Source organism: Rhipicephalus microplus, chromosome 7 (genome assembly GCF_043290135.1).
Source record: "Rhipicephalus microplus isolate Deutch F79 chromosome 7, USDA_Rmic, whole genome shotgun sequence".
Taxonomy (NCBI): Eukaryota; Metazoa; Arthropoda; class Arachnida; order Ixodida; family Ixodidae; genus Rhipicephalus; species Rhipicephalus microplus.
The window spans coordinates 39887358-39906903 of NC_134706.1; the positions used below are offsets into that span (position 1 = coordinate 39887358).

Sequence of the window (19546 nt, forward strand, 5' to 3'; positions counted from 1 at the left end):
GGGGCTAAGGTACTAGGCCACTGACCCGCAGGTCGCATAGTCGAATCCCAGCTGTGGCAGCTGCATTTTCGATGCAGGTGAAAATGCTGTAGGCCTGTGTGCTCAGATTTGGATGCGCGTTTAAGAACCCCAAGTGGTCGAAATTTCCGAAGCCCTCCACTACGGCGTCTCTCATTATCCTGTGGTGGTTTTGGGACGTTAAACCCTCCATATCAATCAATCAATTGTCAATGATTGGCAGCAGTCAACTTTATCCCTAACATCATGTTATGTTGTTGAAGTGGATGTAGTCACCACGAAAGGCTACCCCTACCCCTCTTTCTGCCAAGAAAGGTGGAAAGGCCGAGGGAGTAACCTAAACTAGCTAAGGGGGTTGTTCTTTACCTTCTAACTTCCACGTTACAGCACTTATTCGCCGAATTCTTATGGCAGCGTGTTCACGTCATTCGATTACGTAGTTGTCTTTCTATCGCAAATTTTGGAGCTTGATGTTGTTTACTGGCCCTTTAATTTACATTGGAAGTCCCCTTTCAGCCCTGAACATTGGGACCTCTCCCGGTATGTTATGTTACTCTGTTTCATTTTCATGAGTGAATAACTTCTTATTTGTCTTTCGAAAGATGCACAGATTTAATGTCCTACTTGTCGTTATTTCGCATAAAGCAAATGCCACATGTATGTTGATGGGTTACTAATGTGGATAACCTAATGAATCAGTGAAGCTGCCCAACAGTCGGTTGTCAGCTATTTAATGTACGTCCTATTCATATCTCTACACCTTAATAATGCCTTATGAGGGAAAAAAAATTGAGTAAAAAGCATTTGTCAGTGGTCAATGCATAATATCTGGTCTGCTAATATAAAATAAAGATTAAAAATTAAAGTATCGAAATTTTGTCAGGATTTTAATGGAGTACCTTCAGTACTGGAGGCAATAGACGTACGCATCGATGGTCTTAATAGAACACTCTTAGGAGTTTCCTGTACGCAAGCTGTTTGGTAGAGGCGCTCAGTAAGCTAGCTAACCGACCTAGTTGGTTGTTCATATTTATAATAAACAGCGTGAAAAAACACGAGGATGTAAAACATGAGGTGGAACTAGTATTCTCCGGATTGGATATACGGTTTGGCGAGTTGGTAAACCATGATGATTGACCAACTGTACTTCTTTCTCTTCATCTTGCTCCACACTTTTTCAGGATTGGCAGGTCTTACGCACGTGTCGTTGCGCGGGTTATCTCGTGATGTGCAGCCGGAGAGTTCATGTGCCGATGCCGGCCGTGTTGCCATTGAACTGGTGCCGTATTTTCTTCATTTTTGCTTTTGTCTTTCGCAGACCTCTGTCGCTGGACGACATTCGAGCGAGCCTGGACAACATTGTCCAGCAGCACTGTGTGGCGCAGTCGTCGCTCATGAGGAGCTTAACTGGGTGAGAAGTCGTCACAGCTTTGATTGCTATACAAAAACCACAGCCTTACGTCTACCGAGTTGGTATGAAAAATGTTGCAACCTCACAGACCGACGATTAAGCAAATTTGTACGGATTCATTGCTATGCGTTCACATATATATTTTATGTCCTGCACTTTTGAATGAATCTGCAGTTGTGAGTTGGTGCTTGTGTTCATTTGTTTTGTCGTGTCGCCTCTTTCTATCATGACATTTCATGATAAGACAAAGGACCTCGCGGACACGTCAAAGGATGCTAAAAGCAAAACGTTATATAAATTCATCGGCGGCATCGCGTTGTGGCGTGGTAACGATTTTATGAATCATCGCGATTTGGGGCACACGTGGGATTGTCAACTGGCGACAGGTGGGCCGATTTCAGAGCAGTTCACCACCATGCGAGGTACAGAAAGTTGCCGCGTAAGGTGACGACCAATGCAGTTGACTGAGAGCAAAGTAATTTAACAGGTGTCTCGTGCGAGCATACGCACTCAGCCTTGCCTGTACTATCTTTAGAATTGCCTAAAGGGACTGTCAATTTTTGAAGAGGGCAAATTCACATTTTTTTTTTTGTTTGGGGCAGTTGTTTGAATGCATCAGAGTGTCTCTGTCAGCTACTTCAAGTAAGGCACAATTTTTTTTTTGGACAGTAAACATACGGGGGAGTGGGAAAGGGGTCAAAAGTTCACAGGCCACAATCCCATGTTTTCCAACGGAAGCATAGCCTGCAAACTTTTGACCACCCCTGTACCCTAAAATGTAGACATAACTAACATAGATATAACCAATAATTGATTGTAATTTGCCTTGTGCAAATAGTGAATTTTAGGTTTGAAGTGAATAATGATTATGGTAAAATAATTGAAAATGAACTTGAAATATATATATATATTACATATGATAAAGAAAAATGGGCATATTTGTCATGACCTAACAAATGCGCACAATAAATTTACAAAAATTGATGCAAGGCCTGTTTTTTGTTGTTGTTCAGAGAAAATGGTAACAACTTTGAATAGTACTAACAGGATTAGACTTTCGGGACTATGCAAATGCTAACCTGTAAAATATGTTGCATTTTAAAATTCACTATACTTCTGACATATAAGCCTGTATAACAAGCCTTTTAAACTGCACCTGTTCAGGCATTGCCACTGTTTAGCTTCAAACTCTTGCATTGTGGTGCAGCTTTACTGCATTGCACAGGTGCATTGCTAAGAAGTTATTAGGGTTACGTACGTGAGCACCATTGCTATATGAAGTGGTTAAATGGTCTGCGTGCAAGGGAACTCTCGGCTGATGTCCTGAATTTAGGTCAGGAGCTTTCTATACATCAGAGCAACACCAATCAATCAATCAATCAATCAATCAATCAATCAATCAATCAATCAATCAATCAATCCAAATACAGTTAAACCCCTTTATATGAAACACTCCAAGAAGCAGTTCTTGTCTCTTATATGAGGTATCTCTGATATGCGGTAGCGTTTTACACCATTATGTGCTCACGTAGGGTGATGTTCTACGCGCGGAATGAAATCGCTGCTACATCTCCTGTTCATAGACTTGTTTTTTAGTTTTCGTGCAGCTCTTGCCAAGTTGCATTGCCAACTGTCCCAGCTGTGCGTTTGAAGAGTTTTTATCCTCGTGGATCAGTTTGGTAGGGGATGGCTTCTCTTTATTTTCTATTACAAACATTTCAGAGAAACGCTGAGGCGGCTCGACGATGCTGGCAAAGCGGTGGTCGTCTCGCACTCCCTGGCCGCGTACCTCTCCACGCTGGAAGCAGTCGTGCTGCGCAAGGTGACGGCGCGGATCGTCTCCGACACTGGTCTCTGGGTGTCGCGTCTCTTTAGGTGAGACACCAGGATCGCTTGCGCCAGACGTCTGGAAACACGTAGCTCGGCTTACGCACGGCTTTCTTTTTCTTTGTCTGGTATTTGTTTGCTCTTTTCTCGATAACTTTGTTCCTGAGACCTCTTTTCGTGGGGCACCCTGTGCGGTCACTGTGTGTTAAAACGCATCCATGGAAAACAAACTGTGCTATTACAAAATTGGTGACCAAATCCCGTTACACTCTAATCGCGATATAATATATTTGGATATGATGAATTATTCTTTATAAAGAAGTGCAGCATAGCTTTAAAATATTGTTACGAATAACGTTTATAGAAAACTTACTGATATAACGAAGTATTTTTGTGGCAGATGTGACTTTGTTATATTAAGGTTTGAGTGTATTGGGGACATAGCTATTCATACGTTTCTTAAATTCTGACGTCAGATCTCCTTCAGGAGGGATCCGTGTACGAGGTAGGAAAAAGGCTTTTTTTTTTTTTTTTTTTCAAAGGGCAATCGTAGCCGACACGCTTCTCAGACACCCATCCCACCTTCTTCATTGACGGGGCCTTACCAAGTTTTATGACTGAAGCTCGTTAGCTGAGAGGCATTGTCACCTGGCCTACAACCACTGTGATGTGAAACCATGTTTATACCTAATCGTGTATCTTTAGTGCAGTGAAAAACGAGGATGCAAAAGTGCACACACATACACAGTGCTCTGGGCAATGCACTCAATCCTGATTATAATGAACCCAGATATAACAAAATATCGGTTATAACAAAGTGAATGAAAAATAGTCTTGCAATATATAAATATATATATAGTGTTAGGAATATACCTTATAACAAATTTTCAGATATAGCGAACATGTTTTTTTTTCTAATATGCAACTTTGTCATAATGAGGTCTGAGTGTAGGTAGTTAATTGCACACGTATGCAGCATCTTTACCATGGCACAATGACACGGTGGTTGACTGGACGATGGTATACAGTGGAATTTCATTGATATGGTTCTGCATAATATGTTATTCCTCTTATTCCCGGCCAACTTTCACTGAAGATATTGAATTTTCAAGCGTGTAATACGATCACATTACTGTCCTAAATTTGTCTCTGAAGGGGATGCGCTGTAGTACACGACTACGACTGCTAAAATGAAGTGAAGAGGGATGGGAAAGGAGTGCAGCATCATTTCTTGAAGTCTGGTGAGGTCCTCAACTTCAACTTTATTATTTCTTCTAGTACAGACTAGAAGTGTCCTCCAAAGCAAATATGGGCTTCAGCAGCTTGACTGTGTTCCTTTGTCTCGTCCCTGTCCCCTTTATGCAAGTACTCGTATCCTAATACATCATTGCTTGAGCCGGTGAAATTTATCGTGGGCTCGCATGCGCGCAGGTTCTTCGACTCGTCGGTCTTCTTTCACGAGGAGTCGCGGGAAGGGCTGGTGCGCGTGTGCCGCCTCGCCCTGCACGCCAAGTACCCGCGCCTGTCCCGGGGAGAGGGCTACCAGGCACTGGCCTCCCGACCGCCCGTGCTGTACATCGGGGCGCACACCCGCACCAGCCTCGGACACCACCTCTGTTCGCAGGTGAGCGCAATTGCTGGGCATTGGGCAGGGACCGCGCTCTCTACACTCAAACCCGGATATAACAAAACATTGGCCATAACGAAGTAAATGAAGAACAGTCTTGTCCTATCTGTGTTGTTATGAATTTACTTTTATAAGAAATTTTTGAATATAACAAGCTTACTTTCATTTAAGATGCAGCTTTGTTATAATGAGGTTCGAATGTGCTTGTAGCAGTTTGTTAAATAATTACTGTATTACGTGATGCTATGTTATACTTGTTATTTTCGTTTTGTATTCTTCGTGCAATATTGTTTATTGTCCTGCTGCTTTTCCAACGTCTGACGGGGTCAAGACCTCGTCAAGCTCTTGAGCTTTGTCTCATACTCCTCCTATCAAAATGAAATAAATTGATTTGATTGATTGATTGGCAAACTATGAGGAGGAGGGAATTGCTCTTTGAAAAATGTGTGATTCTTGACTGATTTTGTTGAAACTTGCCATGCTTGTGTATATCTATGTGCTGGTTTCTAACCTGGGACTATTTTTCCAGTGCAACTTGCAGTTCCTAATGTATTAGATGTTTGATGTGCCTTTTTTCTGGACTTGATTGTTTATAAACTGAGAGTGTTACAAAGCAGATAAACGTATCACAATAACCTGCTCTAAGAAGTGTGTGCAAAGAAGAAAAAGTGTATCTTCTAAACCCACTTTGACAAGTGTTGTGGAATTTCACTCAACAGTGTTGAACATGCTCAAGTTATGAGATTGCACTCACATAACATGACCTTGTTTTCTTGCATACAGTTATTAATTCATGTTGTTGCTGCATTTCCCATCGCAATCACCGACAAAAGGTCACAGTGCCCCAGTGCCACACAGTAACATAGGTCTATGCCCAATCATATCTCCCAAGTACTTCTAATGAGTTTAGGGACGTTAAACCCCACATATAAATCAATCAAGAACTTCTAATGATTAGAATTCCCTGCCTGCATCTGTAACAGGCATCACTGACTCCACTAATTTTTAGCATATCCTTGAAACAATCATTACCTAATTACCGCCTTTTATGTTTTACTCTACAATAATTTTCTTTTGCTTATTTCCTTCATCATCCAATAAAAATAAAAATATTGCTCATTGCTTATTTTTTATGACATTTATGAAGTGATTAGTCGTTAGTCTTGTTACTCAATCAGTTATATTTGTGTGACATGTGCTTTGTATTTATTTTTTTATTGATGTACATTGCCCTTTCCCCTTTGAAAGGTACTCTATACCCTGAGGGTTAAATAAATAAATATATAAATAAATAAGTATGTTAACGTATTTCATAATTTTCTCAGTTTACGAAATATCTTGCCTTGAAAATGGCACATGAAATGCTTAATATTTCAAAAACTACAAGTGGTGCTGAAAAACAATTGCATATTTGCAGCTGTTAAATTATTGCATATAAGAGAAGTGTTTTACATATTAAAATACTAGTTATACTTAATTGCATATAGCAAGCGCACATATGCACACTGTCGTTTTTTATGAAAGGGAACACGCGATCGCGTGACCTGCTCTCTACAACGGCTGTCTACAGTATCTTGCAGCACTTGTCCAGCGGCCACAACTCATTGTTTTGTTTGCCAATAGATGACGCTGAAAGCCAACGTCTTTCCTTTTGCTGTCGGTTGATGATAGTCCTGTAGGCAGCCGCCACACAGCGCAGGCCACACGCTCACATGTTCCCTTTTATGAGACACGACAGTGTACATGCACTTAGCCAGTTTCCACTGTATTGATCAAATATTGAAAAAATTGTTTAAGGACAAACCTCCCCTCTGCATTTGAACCCTGATATCTGAAGGGGATCGAAATATTATGATGTGTGTATTGACACATTGGTGAAATCAACAGATAATGAAGCCTAGCACAGTGTAGGGGCAGTATTTATAGCTTTAATGGAAGTGCAGAAATTATAACAGAAACACGTGAATTCAAAGGATTTGGAACCACTTATACATGTAATCGTCAAATGACCCCAGAATTCAAGTTTCTGGCCCCACAAAGCGGTAACGCCGATAATCGCTTGAATTTGTCAGAAAAAAGGGATTTGTCGCTTGCTTCGAGTGCTTTCTCTTTTCTCTCGTCTCGTTGAGTGTGCTGGAAGCTATGCAGGGAGGGACAACACAGTGAAATGAGTTATGTCGGTGCGCTTTATGACCTTGACTGCAGGTCGTAAAACGCCATCGCTACCTCCCGTTACAATTCCTGTGTGCGCTAGTGTGGCTCACTGGGTGATGTTTGCAGAATAGGAAGTGTGGCCTCTGCATGTGGCAAGCACGCTGTGTCTATAAGCACTTTTCATCCAAATGCCGCTTTTGATTTATGTCGGCTATTGGCCGGTAACACGCTACTCATTGTTAGATGTCAAGTGGCAGCTGTAGGCACCTCTGAAGACAGTCGGGACAGCCCTTTGTTTTAAAAGGCTCGTGATGTTTTTTTTCATAGTTTTTGTGCACGGTGTTTCTACAATGCAGTGAAGCCACCTTTACAGGGGGTCAAATGCACTGAATTGTACATATATTAGTTTATTTTGAATAATTGAATTCGCGCTTAAGCAAATTCAAATTCGCTCATTCCTAGTTTTTTCACGAAGCTTTAGGGGAGCTTCCTGACTTCCTCTAAATTGTATACGTAAAAAAAAGCTCGTCTCCGGTGGGGATCAAACGTCCGCCCTCTGTATTCGCGTGGTGCTATGCTAACTGAGCTATGGTGGCTTCAATTTCACCTATGTATCTTGGTAGCAAGATATGTTGAATACTTAAACATGAACTGTGGAGCACTTGGCAATGACTTATTTTCCAGCTGGGACTTCCCGTCTCCTGCCTCAGGATGATTCCCCTTACAGGGACACCAGGCTCCCTCTACCAGACGGTACGTGTTAAGTTTTTTGCTACAGTAAACTTTCCAGTTTAGCCTTAGGGAATAACAGCAGAGTGGGTAGGGAACAAACGATCTTTAAGGACATTTTAGTCGAAATCAAGAAAAAGAAATGGGCAAGGCATGAAGCTTTGCAGGCGAGATAACTGCTGGTCATTCTGAATTGCATGCTGGATTCCAAGAGAAGGGAGACGTGCCAAGGTTATGGCAGAAAGTGTAGTGGGCAGCGGAGATTGGAAAATTTGCTGGGTAAATGGGGCCTCGGCAAGCGCTGGAGAGGGTTGATTGGTGAAATATGCGAGAGACTTTTGCTCTAAAGTGAGTCTAGTCAAGCTGACGATGATGATAAAACTTTCAAGCGGACCGTATCTGCTGCCTGGTCTTGTGAGGTTACTTTGATACTGCTCTTTATCATTCACTGATCTTGCTGTAGAAAGTGTTCTGCATCTCACGTCCATGTGCGTTTTTCTGTTTTCAACACTGTCACTCCATGCTTGGTGTTTGTCGCGGTCGCATTTCCATGGAGGCGAAATCATAGAGGACTATGCACTGCGCGAAATTCATGCACGTTTACCAACACCAGGTGGTCAAAATTTCCAGAGCCCACCACTATGACATCTCTTATAATCATAGCGTGGTTTGGGGACATCAAACCCCAGATATTAAGGATATGCTTTGTGTTTGTCTTCCAGGACCTTACAGCGCTGGAGCAGAGCATGGACGAAGACGTGGTGCAGGGCCGGGTGCCGACGCTGGTGGTGGTCAGTGCGGGCTCGCCGGCCATCGGCCTGGTGGACCCTCTGCAGGGACTGCAGGACCTGTGCAAGCGGCACGAGGCTTGGCTGCACGTCGAGGGACACGCGCTCGCCGCTCTGTGCCTCGTGTCGGTTCCCAACCTGGTAGGAGCGTGGCTCTGTCCACAACGCGCGCTCTTTCATGTTCCTCTGTGCTTGAGGGGGCAGAGTGTGCAACGTTGAGTGTGGTGCATTGGCTAGTTCTGCAGAAACCGATAAACAGGGGTGGCGCCAGAATTTTCTTTAAGCGAACCTTCTGTATGAGTTATATAGGTTTTGGGAGTGATAGCATCATTGGTGAAAAACCCAGCGCTGGCAAGTGTACTGAGATGCAGGTGTACACAAATGCGGCCGTCGAAGGTGCAACAGTACGGACCGTCTTCCAATCGATGGCCTTCTCAGCGCTCAGTCGTTTTCCGAAAAGGCAATCTGATCTTTGATTGAGGTCACTTGTCAGTGTCACATTTTGTTGCTGTCTTTCGTAGCGTCACGCATTGGTGACATTGTTGCCTTTAGTTGCAGTGTCGCTCGGCTAAGTGCCCGGGTGAAGCTTCAATTTTCGGCATGAAGGATGGAACAAGTTGGAAAGGAGCATGTGCAGTGGGATGGGGAGAAAGAAATATAAATTGTAGGTTGCACACATGCTCAGCTTAGCCTTCCCCCTATTTCAATCCTGAATTGTTTATCGTGTTGGCTGTAGTACCAAATTAAAAAAAAAATATTCAGTGTGGATTATATGTGAGGAAATGCATAGACTATGTGTTGTGCACATAGATGCTCTTGCATAACTTGGGCTAATGATCATTGATGGGTTCTGCCGAAATTTTCCTGATAGTTTTTTCAAAATTTTCACTACTGGTAAGCTTAGTAATGTGGTCGACTGTGATCCGACTGTAAGTTTTTCTTTGTCTTTTCCTGTTGCAGCCGGCTCGTACTGGAGACAGCGTGTCGCTTCCTCTCGGCACCTGGCTTGGTCTACCATCTGTGCCCTACGTTGTATCCTTTAAACAGCATTTTTTTTTTTCAATTTTTTATTCACATGCTATAAAGGCCCTTGATGGACATTAATTACATAAAAATGGCTATAGTGAAACAGTTGTACAGCAGATAATAAATTAGCACTTGCGTCTTAAAAATATATTACAGTCGAACCTGCAAACGTAGACGCTTAGTAAACGAAAATATGTTAAATATAATTGATGCACAAATGAAAGGACTGCCTTTAATGTAATTGGTTTCGTACTGAAATTCTCCACCCTCTTCTCCTTTCAGCAAATGAAAGTCCTGTTAAATGGAAGGTATTTTCCTGGTCCCTTCACCTTCCTTAATCTTAGAGATTTTAAAGGCTGTCGTTCATATATGTTCTCCCCCTGTAGCATTATGAAATGAAAAAGATGGATCGGGTCATGTGCATGGCATGCCACTCCCAAATAAGCCACCATAAGAGTCTACTGTCATATTGAACCCATATATAGTACATGTACTACATGTACATGTACTGCATGTACATGTACTATATCTTGTGTGCATGTACACTCATAGCTCAATGTGACGAACCCAGACACAACGACATATTAGTCATTACAAAGTAAACGAAAAATAGTCTTACAATAGATACACTGTTAGGCATAAACCATTATAACGAATTTTCGGATATAAGGAACTTAGTTTCATCTAAGATGCTACTTTGAGTGTACATCTCAAGGGTAATCTCCACGAGCTGTACATGCACACTCTGTGCCACCTTACACACAAATACTCGTACACTCCATCCATCTTCACTGGGAAGAAGGAAATCGTAGCGGCCCAAAAATATCAATCTATGTTAATATTCTGTTGAATGACACAAGTCCCTGTTTCATTGGTTTATGTTCCACAGTGGCATTCGTGCAAAAACAGGTGTGAGGGGACTTTCGCGTGTATGCACAGTTTGTTGCTTGCCTTGACGACGACTCGTCAAGACCTTGTACAAGACAAGCGAGGCAGCGCTGGCACATGCGGCTGGCCTGAGCTCGTTCAGTGTGCACAGCAAGCTGCAGTGTCTCCCCCTGTGGGTCGGGCTGCAGAGCCTGGGACACCAGGGACTCCTGCAGCGAGTACTCCACTGCCTGCGTCTGGTGAGCGTGCGATTGTGGCTTCGCACCGTACCTTCCTGAAGACGCGCGCATTCGAATTTAGATGAGCTCGCATTTCTAATTGAGTAGAAGGGATGCCTGGGTAACTCCTGTTTATCAGGAGCCGTACTCCTTAGGCCAGCACCTGCTGACGCCGTCTAAGCTCTCTGCAACGTGGATACGGCATCAGCGCAAAAAGACAATGAATTGCTATATCAGGGTCCAATGCTTGTGCTGGCTCTACATAAATGGGCCGAGTAATTCGCCTCATTGGAGCAATAGCAGCAGTGCTCGGCTGCTGACCCGAAGCTCACGGGTTTGATTCCGGTCAGGGGGGTCGCATTTCGATGAAGGCGGAATGGTAGAGGCCCGTGTACTGTGCCTTGTCAGTGCACTTCAAAAAATACCATATAGTCGAAATTTCTGGAGCCCTTTACTTTGGCATCTCTCATAATCATACCGTAGTTTTGGGATGTTCAACCCTAATACTAACATAATTAAGTGTGCCGAGCAAAACAACAGGTGTACTTGCGCTCTTCTCCCACCTGCCTCCCTCTTTCTTTGTCTCTGCCATTTCCCCTCGAACCTGCTAATGGGCGAAACTACTGCTTCACCCTGTTGTCCGCACTGGGGTTGGTCCGTTGCCTGGATTTGCTCGCTGTGCATGCGGCACATTCCCTCGCTTAGTCGTTTCGCCACCAAGTGCAGCAGATGCTCTCCCCACACGCTCCCCACCATGCCACCTTGGTTAAAGTGTCAGCAGAGATTAGGCACATTGGCGTTTGTGTCCCATTTCTAAGGAGCTTCGCTCATTTGTGGTATTCGTGCACGGAAGAGCTGCTAGTTTTGAAGAACCTTTTGCATCCATTTTTTTTGCTTTGTGCAGAGTGAAATGCTAAGGGAAAGGCTGGACCAGATTCCGGAGATAGAAGTCGTGGTAAGTTTGCAGCTGCCATGATGCGGCTTTTAAGTCTGTTTCTGTTTGGCGCATGAAAGGGCTGATTTTACTAAAGTTCAGTGTGCCAGTTCTGAACGATCTGCGTTGTCTGTTTCGGCCGAGCAGTTATGCGCAAATTTCTTTTTTGTGCCGCTTCGCCACAGTGAACCAAAAAGCAGCAGATGGATTGGATGATCGTATGTGAGCAGAGACTTTATGCTTTTAAGCCCTAATAATAATAATAATAATAATAATAATAATAATAATAATAATAATAATAATAATAATAATAATAATAAAATAATAATGGGTATAATAATAATAATAATAATAATGCACTGCTGCTGAGCAGCAGATTGGCCAGCTGCATGTTCTTTACACACTCGAGCCTCATTATAACATAGTCAGGCCTGCCACAAAAGTAATTCGTTATACCCAAAAATTTGTTATAAACGTATACAGTTAAACCTAAATATAACTGAATTAATAAATTCACCAAAAATTAATTGTAAAGAGGATTTCGTTATGGCAGGTTCGGTACGAAAATTCGAAAAATAAACACGCGAATTAAACAAAAGGGCGACTGAAGGCAGAGCTAACCCAAGATGCTTATTTTACAGTAAAAACCTTCGTTATTATTGCGATAGCAATTATATGGACACTTTCGGCGGGTTTTTGCTGTCGCCGCCATGTTCCGTAACAAGTCAAAACTGATAACATGCCCACACATCGTAACTTCACAAGCGTGTAAAATCACGCTAGCACTGCTGAAGCAGAGATCAAATGAGTCTGCCCATCCCTATCGGCTGTAAAGTGCATAAGATAACATCTGCCACGTGTTAGAACTGCCGTTGAATTCTCAGAGTAAACTACCTATCTTGGATGAGCATGAAATAACGCGGGGAGGGGGGTCGTTCAAGTATGCTTGAGTGGCAATAATGAACTTGGATTTTAAGGGCGGTCGCGATCGCTGGCGCGCTTGCTATCTCGGCGAGTATCAGTGCGATTTCAGTACGCAAAGGGACTGTGTGAAAAGAGCAATTCTCCCTGGAACGGTCGTCTTTGCTCACACTAGTGTTTCGCAGGAGTTCCGCGATATCGAATCAAAAAGAGTTGGCTGCCAACCTTACTTCTTATAACATTACAATTTTTTGCTATCGCGTCCATCGTATTTCACACAACGCGCCATTGTGTTACCAGAAATGATCGGCTAATCGGGAAATCCACCAGCTTGCAAACTCACGGCGCGGCGCTTCCGAAAATTGGTGACCATCACCGTGGTCTCGGAGAGTTTGCATCAGCGCCTAATCTGACATACCCTCGGTGGTGAGGACACGGTTGTCCGAAATTTCGTCGCAAGGGCGAAGCATTGAATGCGATAACAACTTGGAACGTAACGCTGAGAACAGCAAGCAGATCGAAATGTGCAGCGCGCTGCTCATGCAGAAATGACGCTCTAAAACAACATACACAGGACGAGAGCAGACTAACAACATTTACCGCTTGACGCTTAACGTGCTGTTTAAACAAAACGAGGCACGAAACGTAACCACAGGTACAGATATAAGTGCAAATTAACAAGTGCCCCAGTTGTTACTTCGGTGTGTTTGAAAAGTGCACCCCTTTCGCAAACGGTGCCTGTCCAGTGAGCGAAGTGATCCTTGTGTGCCCGTCAACTGAATGCAATCGTTCTGGTCAAAGTCGAAGGCACGCGATTCTCCCCACCAAAGGATAAGCACGGCTGCACAATCATCTAACCATAAAATAGAGGAGGCGTTAATCTAACTCACCCCCCGTTTCTGGGGCAAAGTACGCGTGGGAGATAAGCGCGAGTCGGCGCAATCGTGACGAGCTGGGCGCTGAGCGCAGACGGCTTTTTCTTTTTTTATCTTTCTTGAGTTTTTGATACTACCTAATACATATACCATGATTGACGGCGACAAAAAACCAACTGAGACTGTCCATATACATAATTGCTATCTCAATAAAAAAAGCAATGCTGACGTCGTTAGTGGCCACATCTTGCACGCGCAGTAAAACTATGCACCCACGCACGACGTCGAAAATAAAGAGTGAGCGACACTGAAATCGCGAGAACTGTTCGGCAAAGCTCTCTCCATATGCAGCGCGGCCCCACATATGTGACGCTAACTAAAAGCGCGGCACTGCCAACGCGCAAAATTAGTTTGTTTTTTTTGTTTGGAGTAGAAGGGAGCTCACTCACGTGTGCAACCGCGGCGGCGAGAACAGCGGCAACGCCGGCTCGGGTGCAGGCCTGCCTGCCAGTCTCATGCGGACGCGGCCCGCGTGCCCGCCGTCGCCGTTTCGCGCTTCGTCGGCAGCGGCACAGCCGCGGAAGATACATGCTCGTACCAAAATGCTAAAATGCGGGGCAAAATTTTTAGATTGTCTGTGGGGAAAATTCGTTATACCAAGGTTATCTCCCGCTGTTACTTTGTTACATAGAGGTCGCAAATACATGTGCTTCTATGGAGCAATGGCGGGGAATATAAATACTTCGTTATAACGATGAATTCCTTATATTGACGTTCGTTATAAGCAGGTTTAATGGTATTTGTAACATTGTACTTATGGTAAGACTAACTTCGTTGTAACCAATAATTCATTATAATCGAGCTTTTTATATGCAGGCTTAAGCATACCTATCAGGCTCCTTAGCTATAGCTATGTTGACGGGCACGAGTAGGTGAAACTGTGAAACGAGCTGTGATCATGGATGCTCAGTAGATGTGTAATTCGTAGCTGAACATGGCAACGGTTGCGTGTTTGACCTTAGAAATTTGGTGAAGATTGACTCCGAAAGTGCTTGTAGCATTGCGTGTTCAGCAAGTTGTGGCAAAAATGGTTAACGGCAGCATACACAACAGCATAACTAGGGTGCCATTATGGGGTGGAGTCATTGAATTATATTTGTTCCAAGCTGCCTTGGCTGCTTGGCAATGAGGGACAGAATTTGAGAGTACTGATGCTCGTAAACTAATACTTAGCCTAATTATTAATTTCAAGCTGTTCTTTGTAACATGTCTCTCATGGCCTCTTTTATGCTTTGAGATGTTAAATTTAATTAATCAATCAATCAATCAATCAATCAATCAACCATTCAAAAGTAGACAATATTGGTTTGCCTGAAATGCACAGGCATTTTAGGCAAACATTTTTTTCATTTAGGCATAGCTATTACACCAGAATAACTAGAGTGCTACTACTACTAGTACTATTAACAGAAGTGTTGTCCACTGCTTTTAATAGGGCAGGCCCAGGGCGATGTCAAAAGAAGGACAGGTGCTTTCCCTGGCTGACGTGGTGACAAAATCTGTTGGAACTCTGGTAAGAGCCACGCTTCTTTATTCTTTTTTCCCAACTTTTTTTTTCATTAAATAAAGGGTGTGTAAGTTTTGTGGGATCAAAAAAGGTTTTTCTCCATCCTGGTTGCATTATTAACTATTTTTTAGAGACTTTCAAATCTCGCTCAGTAGTATTAAAGCTGCTACAATGACAATAATAAATGTATGAACGTTAAAAAACAATTTGGCTGCATACTTGCTATATGTTGCTGCATGATTAAATAGGGAATGGTACTTTTTAAATTGCTTTTTAACACGGCAGCATTAAAGAGCTCGTTATGCAGAAGTTCTGGCATCGGCATCGTCGAATGTGAGGGGAAAATCTTGTCTGTGATCGAAAAACTAAAAAAAAGATGAAATTATTTTAAAAGGTAAAAATTTCGAGGGCTGAGTGAGTATCAAACCCAGGCTGTCTACGGGACAAGCATGTGTTCTACCTTAAAGTCACAAGATTTTTTTTAAACTACTTTAGAAAAAAAAAATATTGAATCTTTGTAGAGGAAGGAATCTCCTTTAAGCATCATATATTGCGTGGCAGAAGTGTAAATCGTGCCAGCCATCAAAAGGTGTGAATTGAGCTACAACTGGCTGTTTTATAGTTCAGTCTATTACAAAGCATCATCAGTAGTGGAACCATCAACAAAGTGAACAGCTGCATATGGTCGTGTGTTGCCCTGTGGACGCGTAGTTGGCCCTTCGCTGATTCCCAACAGAAATAATCATGGCGTAGTGGGCGCTCAACTAAGCTTGCAATAAGCATTCAATGATACTCTGAAACGGCCGACTATGCAACAAGCACAGTTTTTCATTTCCTTATGGCACGGTTGAAGCATGTTTTGAGAACCCGAATGCAACTGATACGTTCTTCAGCATTGGTACTAGCAAGACCTGTACTTCGCCTAACTTCGCAGTTGCTGTTCGACGTCGTTGTTCCTGTGGTGACATTTCGGTATATGCCGGAAGAGGCCCTGCTGGAAGGGGTCGAGGAGGAGGAGGAAACTCAGGAAGAAGGATCGACCGAGGTCTCGTCGGAGACTGAGTCCAAGCGCAACACGCCGGACGAGGCCACCGCTGCCGGGGAGAAGGCAGAGACGGACGCCATCCTGGACGACGAGCCTTCCTTGCGTGACACCTCCTATCGCAACAATCTCAACTCTTGGGTGAGTGTTTGCTAAGTGCAGTGTACAAAGAAGTGCGATTCTATTCTTTGGGCATGTTGATTGTTCATGTCGATAAATTTACGACACAGAAAAATGATAAGCGTTTGCCAGACAAACATCTACTACAGAACACGTGACGTTGTGGATTGCGAGATTGACTTGAACTAGTGCCGAGTGCTGGGCCAAAGCCACTCCCATCCAACTAATGTGAAAGATATTGGAAGTTGTACTCGTGTCTCGCGCATGGCGCTCCACACTCGTGAAATTGGCGCAGTCATTTTTGTTCTGTTTTTATTGTTCTTTCTTTCTCAGGTCTCCTTTATAGTCTGCTGTTTCCTTCAGTGAATTTCTGTTAGTCAGCCCTTTGTCTGCCACGTCTTCTCTTGTGTCCATTTTTTTTTGTGCTGCAAATTTATTGGCAGTGTATTACATTGTTACGCAATTAGCTGTGGTACGGAAAGTGCCGTAAATTCAGGTAATAAAATATTGTATGCTTGCGCAACATCACATTGTTTTGCCGGAACTCTTGAATACCTTGGCGAATGTTGTTGTCGCCATAAAATTTTGAGCGAATAACCAGCAAGTGTTCTTGTAATAAAGGTTTTGTTTTGCCTGCAGCTGGCCCAAGTTCTCAACCGCGACGTCCCTCGTGCAGCGCTGGACCTCCTCGACCTGGACCCATATGGGGCCTGCCTTCGCTTTTGTCCTCTGGAGAGCGCACACGGTAATAAAAGAAATAAGCATTGGTCGCAGTAACTTTTACATCACGTTCCTGAACACATTGGTGTCATCTAGACTTGAAGCTCGTTACGAGTTACTGGCCACGGCATTGCTTGCAAGGGAGCCAGTGCTGGCGAGTGTATAAAAGTGCGGATACACAAAAATATTGCTGTCAAAGATGGCGAGAAAACATGTGTTTTTGTGTGTGTAATTTAGAAAAAGATAATGCTTTCTTGATTGTAGGCCCTTTGGCGATCAGCCATTTCTGATGCGACAATCTGAGCTTTTATCAGGGTGACTTGTCTATTTATGATTTCATTGTTGCCTGTACACGAATTCATTGCTGCTGCTGTTGCTCATAGCAACTGAAATATTTTTGCTGCTGGCCATGTAGGCAAAGGTCCCGTTTTCGGCATGGAGGAAAGAAAAAGTCGGAGGGAGCGCAGCACAATGTGATAGAAGGAACGGAGCAAACAGTAACAGTTGGTCATGAAGGCACTCGAGAAGCTTTGCTTGCTGTGTACCTTCCTTTCTGTCTACGTAGGCTTGTGTGACAAAGTTTCCGTCTGTGCTCTGCTGGGTGTGTCGACCAACGCATTTGTGTGCTTGTCAATGCAGTGTTCGGCACGACGACTCAGGATGTGGAGGAGTTGCACAACTGTCTCCTCAAACATCTGGTGAGTGAGCAATCGGGGACGATAGCATTGCTTCAAACCGAAATGCACTTTCGTATTCACAAGTTGTATCTTGCACTGGAGCGCTCTTTTGGGCTGGTTAGTTGTTTAACATTGTCTGAACAAAAACTAGTAAAAAAAGTACACTAAAAGCTTTTTCATTTGAATTTCACGAGACCGGAAAAATGTGTCCTAATTAACTGAATGCTGAATCGTTAGAGTAACGGTAAATAAAGGGCTAATACATTAATACACTTTCATTTTATTGATGAAAACGTGAATACTCTACATATTTTGCAATAGAGCAGTTAAAGACCCTCGAATTTTATTGTTTGTGACTTTGCAATGCTACTGTGGTTCAAGTCCCCCACGTTGAACCGAAATGTGTTCTGAACCCACGCTTTAATGAATCACCATCACCATCTTGTGGCCCCGCCGTGGTGGTCTGGTGGCTAAGGTACTCGGCTGCTGACCCGCAGGGCGCGGGTTCAAATCCCGGCTGCGGCGGCTGCATTTCCGATGGAGGCGGAAATGTTGTAGGCCCGTGTGCTCAGATTTGGGTGCACGTTAAAGAACCCCAGGTGGTCGAAATTTCCGGAGCCCTCCACTACGGCGTCTCTCATAATCATATAGTGGTTTTGGGACGTTAAACCCCACATATCAATCAATCAAATCACCATCTTGTGCACATGACGGCATAATGTAATCGTAGATGATGATCACGCCTTTCTGATGGCGTGTGAATATTTCTGTTGTCAGTGAACGCGGTTTTCGTTCCGTCGCACATTTGTGGTGCTTTGAGCTCGGCGTGCTCCTAGGATCGTCAGAATTGACTGGGTTGCAGCCAAATATGACTGGCCTAACTAAAGAGAGTTTACTGGCATTAAGCGATGCATGTTGCCACCTTATATTTCTCAAGTTTTGTTATCGCCCCAAAACACTACACAATTCTCCGCGCAAACCGCGCCAGCAGTTTTCGAGAAGCTTCCGGACTTTAGTAGATCATTTCGATAAGATCACGCCTACTCTGCGAACTGTACAGATTATTCTGGAACCTACGCCACCGCCAGCAATAACGCTAGAACATTTGACAAGAGTATAAATGCCGACGCGCTTCGCCGCTTGTCAGTAGTTGATCGACGGCCAACGCTCCGTTCGCCACTATCAGTCCAAGACTGCTACTGTAATCGGACTTTTTGTTTACCGGGCACAGGTTCGCCCAAATAAACAGTTGAATTCCAACACAAAGTCTCCTGTCTTCGGCCACGTCATGACCCCGTGACATCTGAGTGTTTTAGAGCGATAACAAAACTTGAGAAATAAAACGTGGCAATATGCTCGCCAGGCCACTGGCGAGCAATTTCCGGAGCCCTCCACTACGGCGTCTTTCATAATCATATGGTGGTTTTGGGACGTTAAACCCCACAAATCAATCAATCATATGCTTGCCATAACCACCAAACACGTCCAAATTATCCGGTTTCCCGAATTAGCTGGGGTCGAATGAACGAGCTTTTATTGTACGAATTCGTTGATGTGGTTAATGTCAAAAACATGAATTTGTTTATTATACGACAGATTGTAGTGCAAAAAGAGGACTTTTCCTGCTTGAAAGCTTCTCCAGTCGTCCCGAATGCCTGAGGCATAGCAAAGGAAGCGTCAACGAAAGGAATTTGATTTTGTTTGCTTGCTGCATGCTTCATTAAGGTTCAGCCGGTTTTATGTTTGAGGCTTTCAATATTCTGTTAGTTTTGGTGTAGCACCAGTTGCCAGTTTTTTTTATCTACAACTGGAGTACAACTGGAGTACAGCGGTAGGAAATACGTGTGTACTCCAGCCATTCACGTGGACAGGGTATTGTTTTTACAATGCAATACCAACTACCTCGGCTTTTTGCACTGCTACTTTAGCACTGTTTTCTCAGGCCTGTCTTATTTACTTTGGGACTGCCTGGTTTCTCTTTCTCTCCTCTCTTATTCTGCTCAG

At 43.6% G+C, this 19546-nt stretch overlaps 1 protein-coding gene across 1 annotated transcript in view; it reads left to right on the plus strand.

Moving 5' to 3' along the window:
* The window catches only part of LOC119179880 (pyridoxal-dependent decarboxylase domain-containing protein 1), a 35804-nt gene that overhangs the window by 4670 nt on the left and 11588 nt on the right, over window positions 1-19546 (plus strand). The window contains exons 4-15 of the mRNA XM_037430999.2: window positions 1337-1429; window positions 3152-3304; window positions 4688-4880; window positions 7722-7790; window positions 8489-8695; window positions 9515-9586; window positions 10552-10707; window positions 11591-11641; window positions 14912-14989; window positions 15918-16166; window positions 16785-16890; window positions 17505-17563. Coding sequence (XP_037286896.2) covers window positions 1337-1429; window positions 3152-3304; window positions 4688-4880; window positions 7722-7790; window positions 8489-8695; window positions 9515-9586; window positions 10552-10707; window positions 11591-11641; window positions 14912-14989; window positions 15918-16166; window positions 16785-16890; window positions 17505-17563 — 1486 coding nt within the window. The remainder of the gene's footprint in view (window positions 1-1336; window positions 1430-3151; window positions 3305-4687; window positions 4881-7721; window positions 7791-8488; window positions 8696-9514; window positions 9587-10551; window positions 10708-11590; window positions 11642-14911; window positions 14990-15917; window positions 16167-16784; window positions 16891-17504; window positions 17564-19546) is intronic.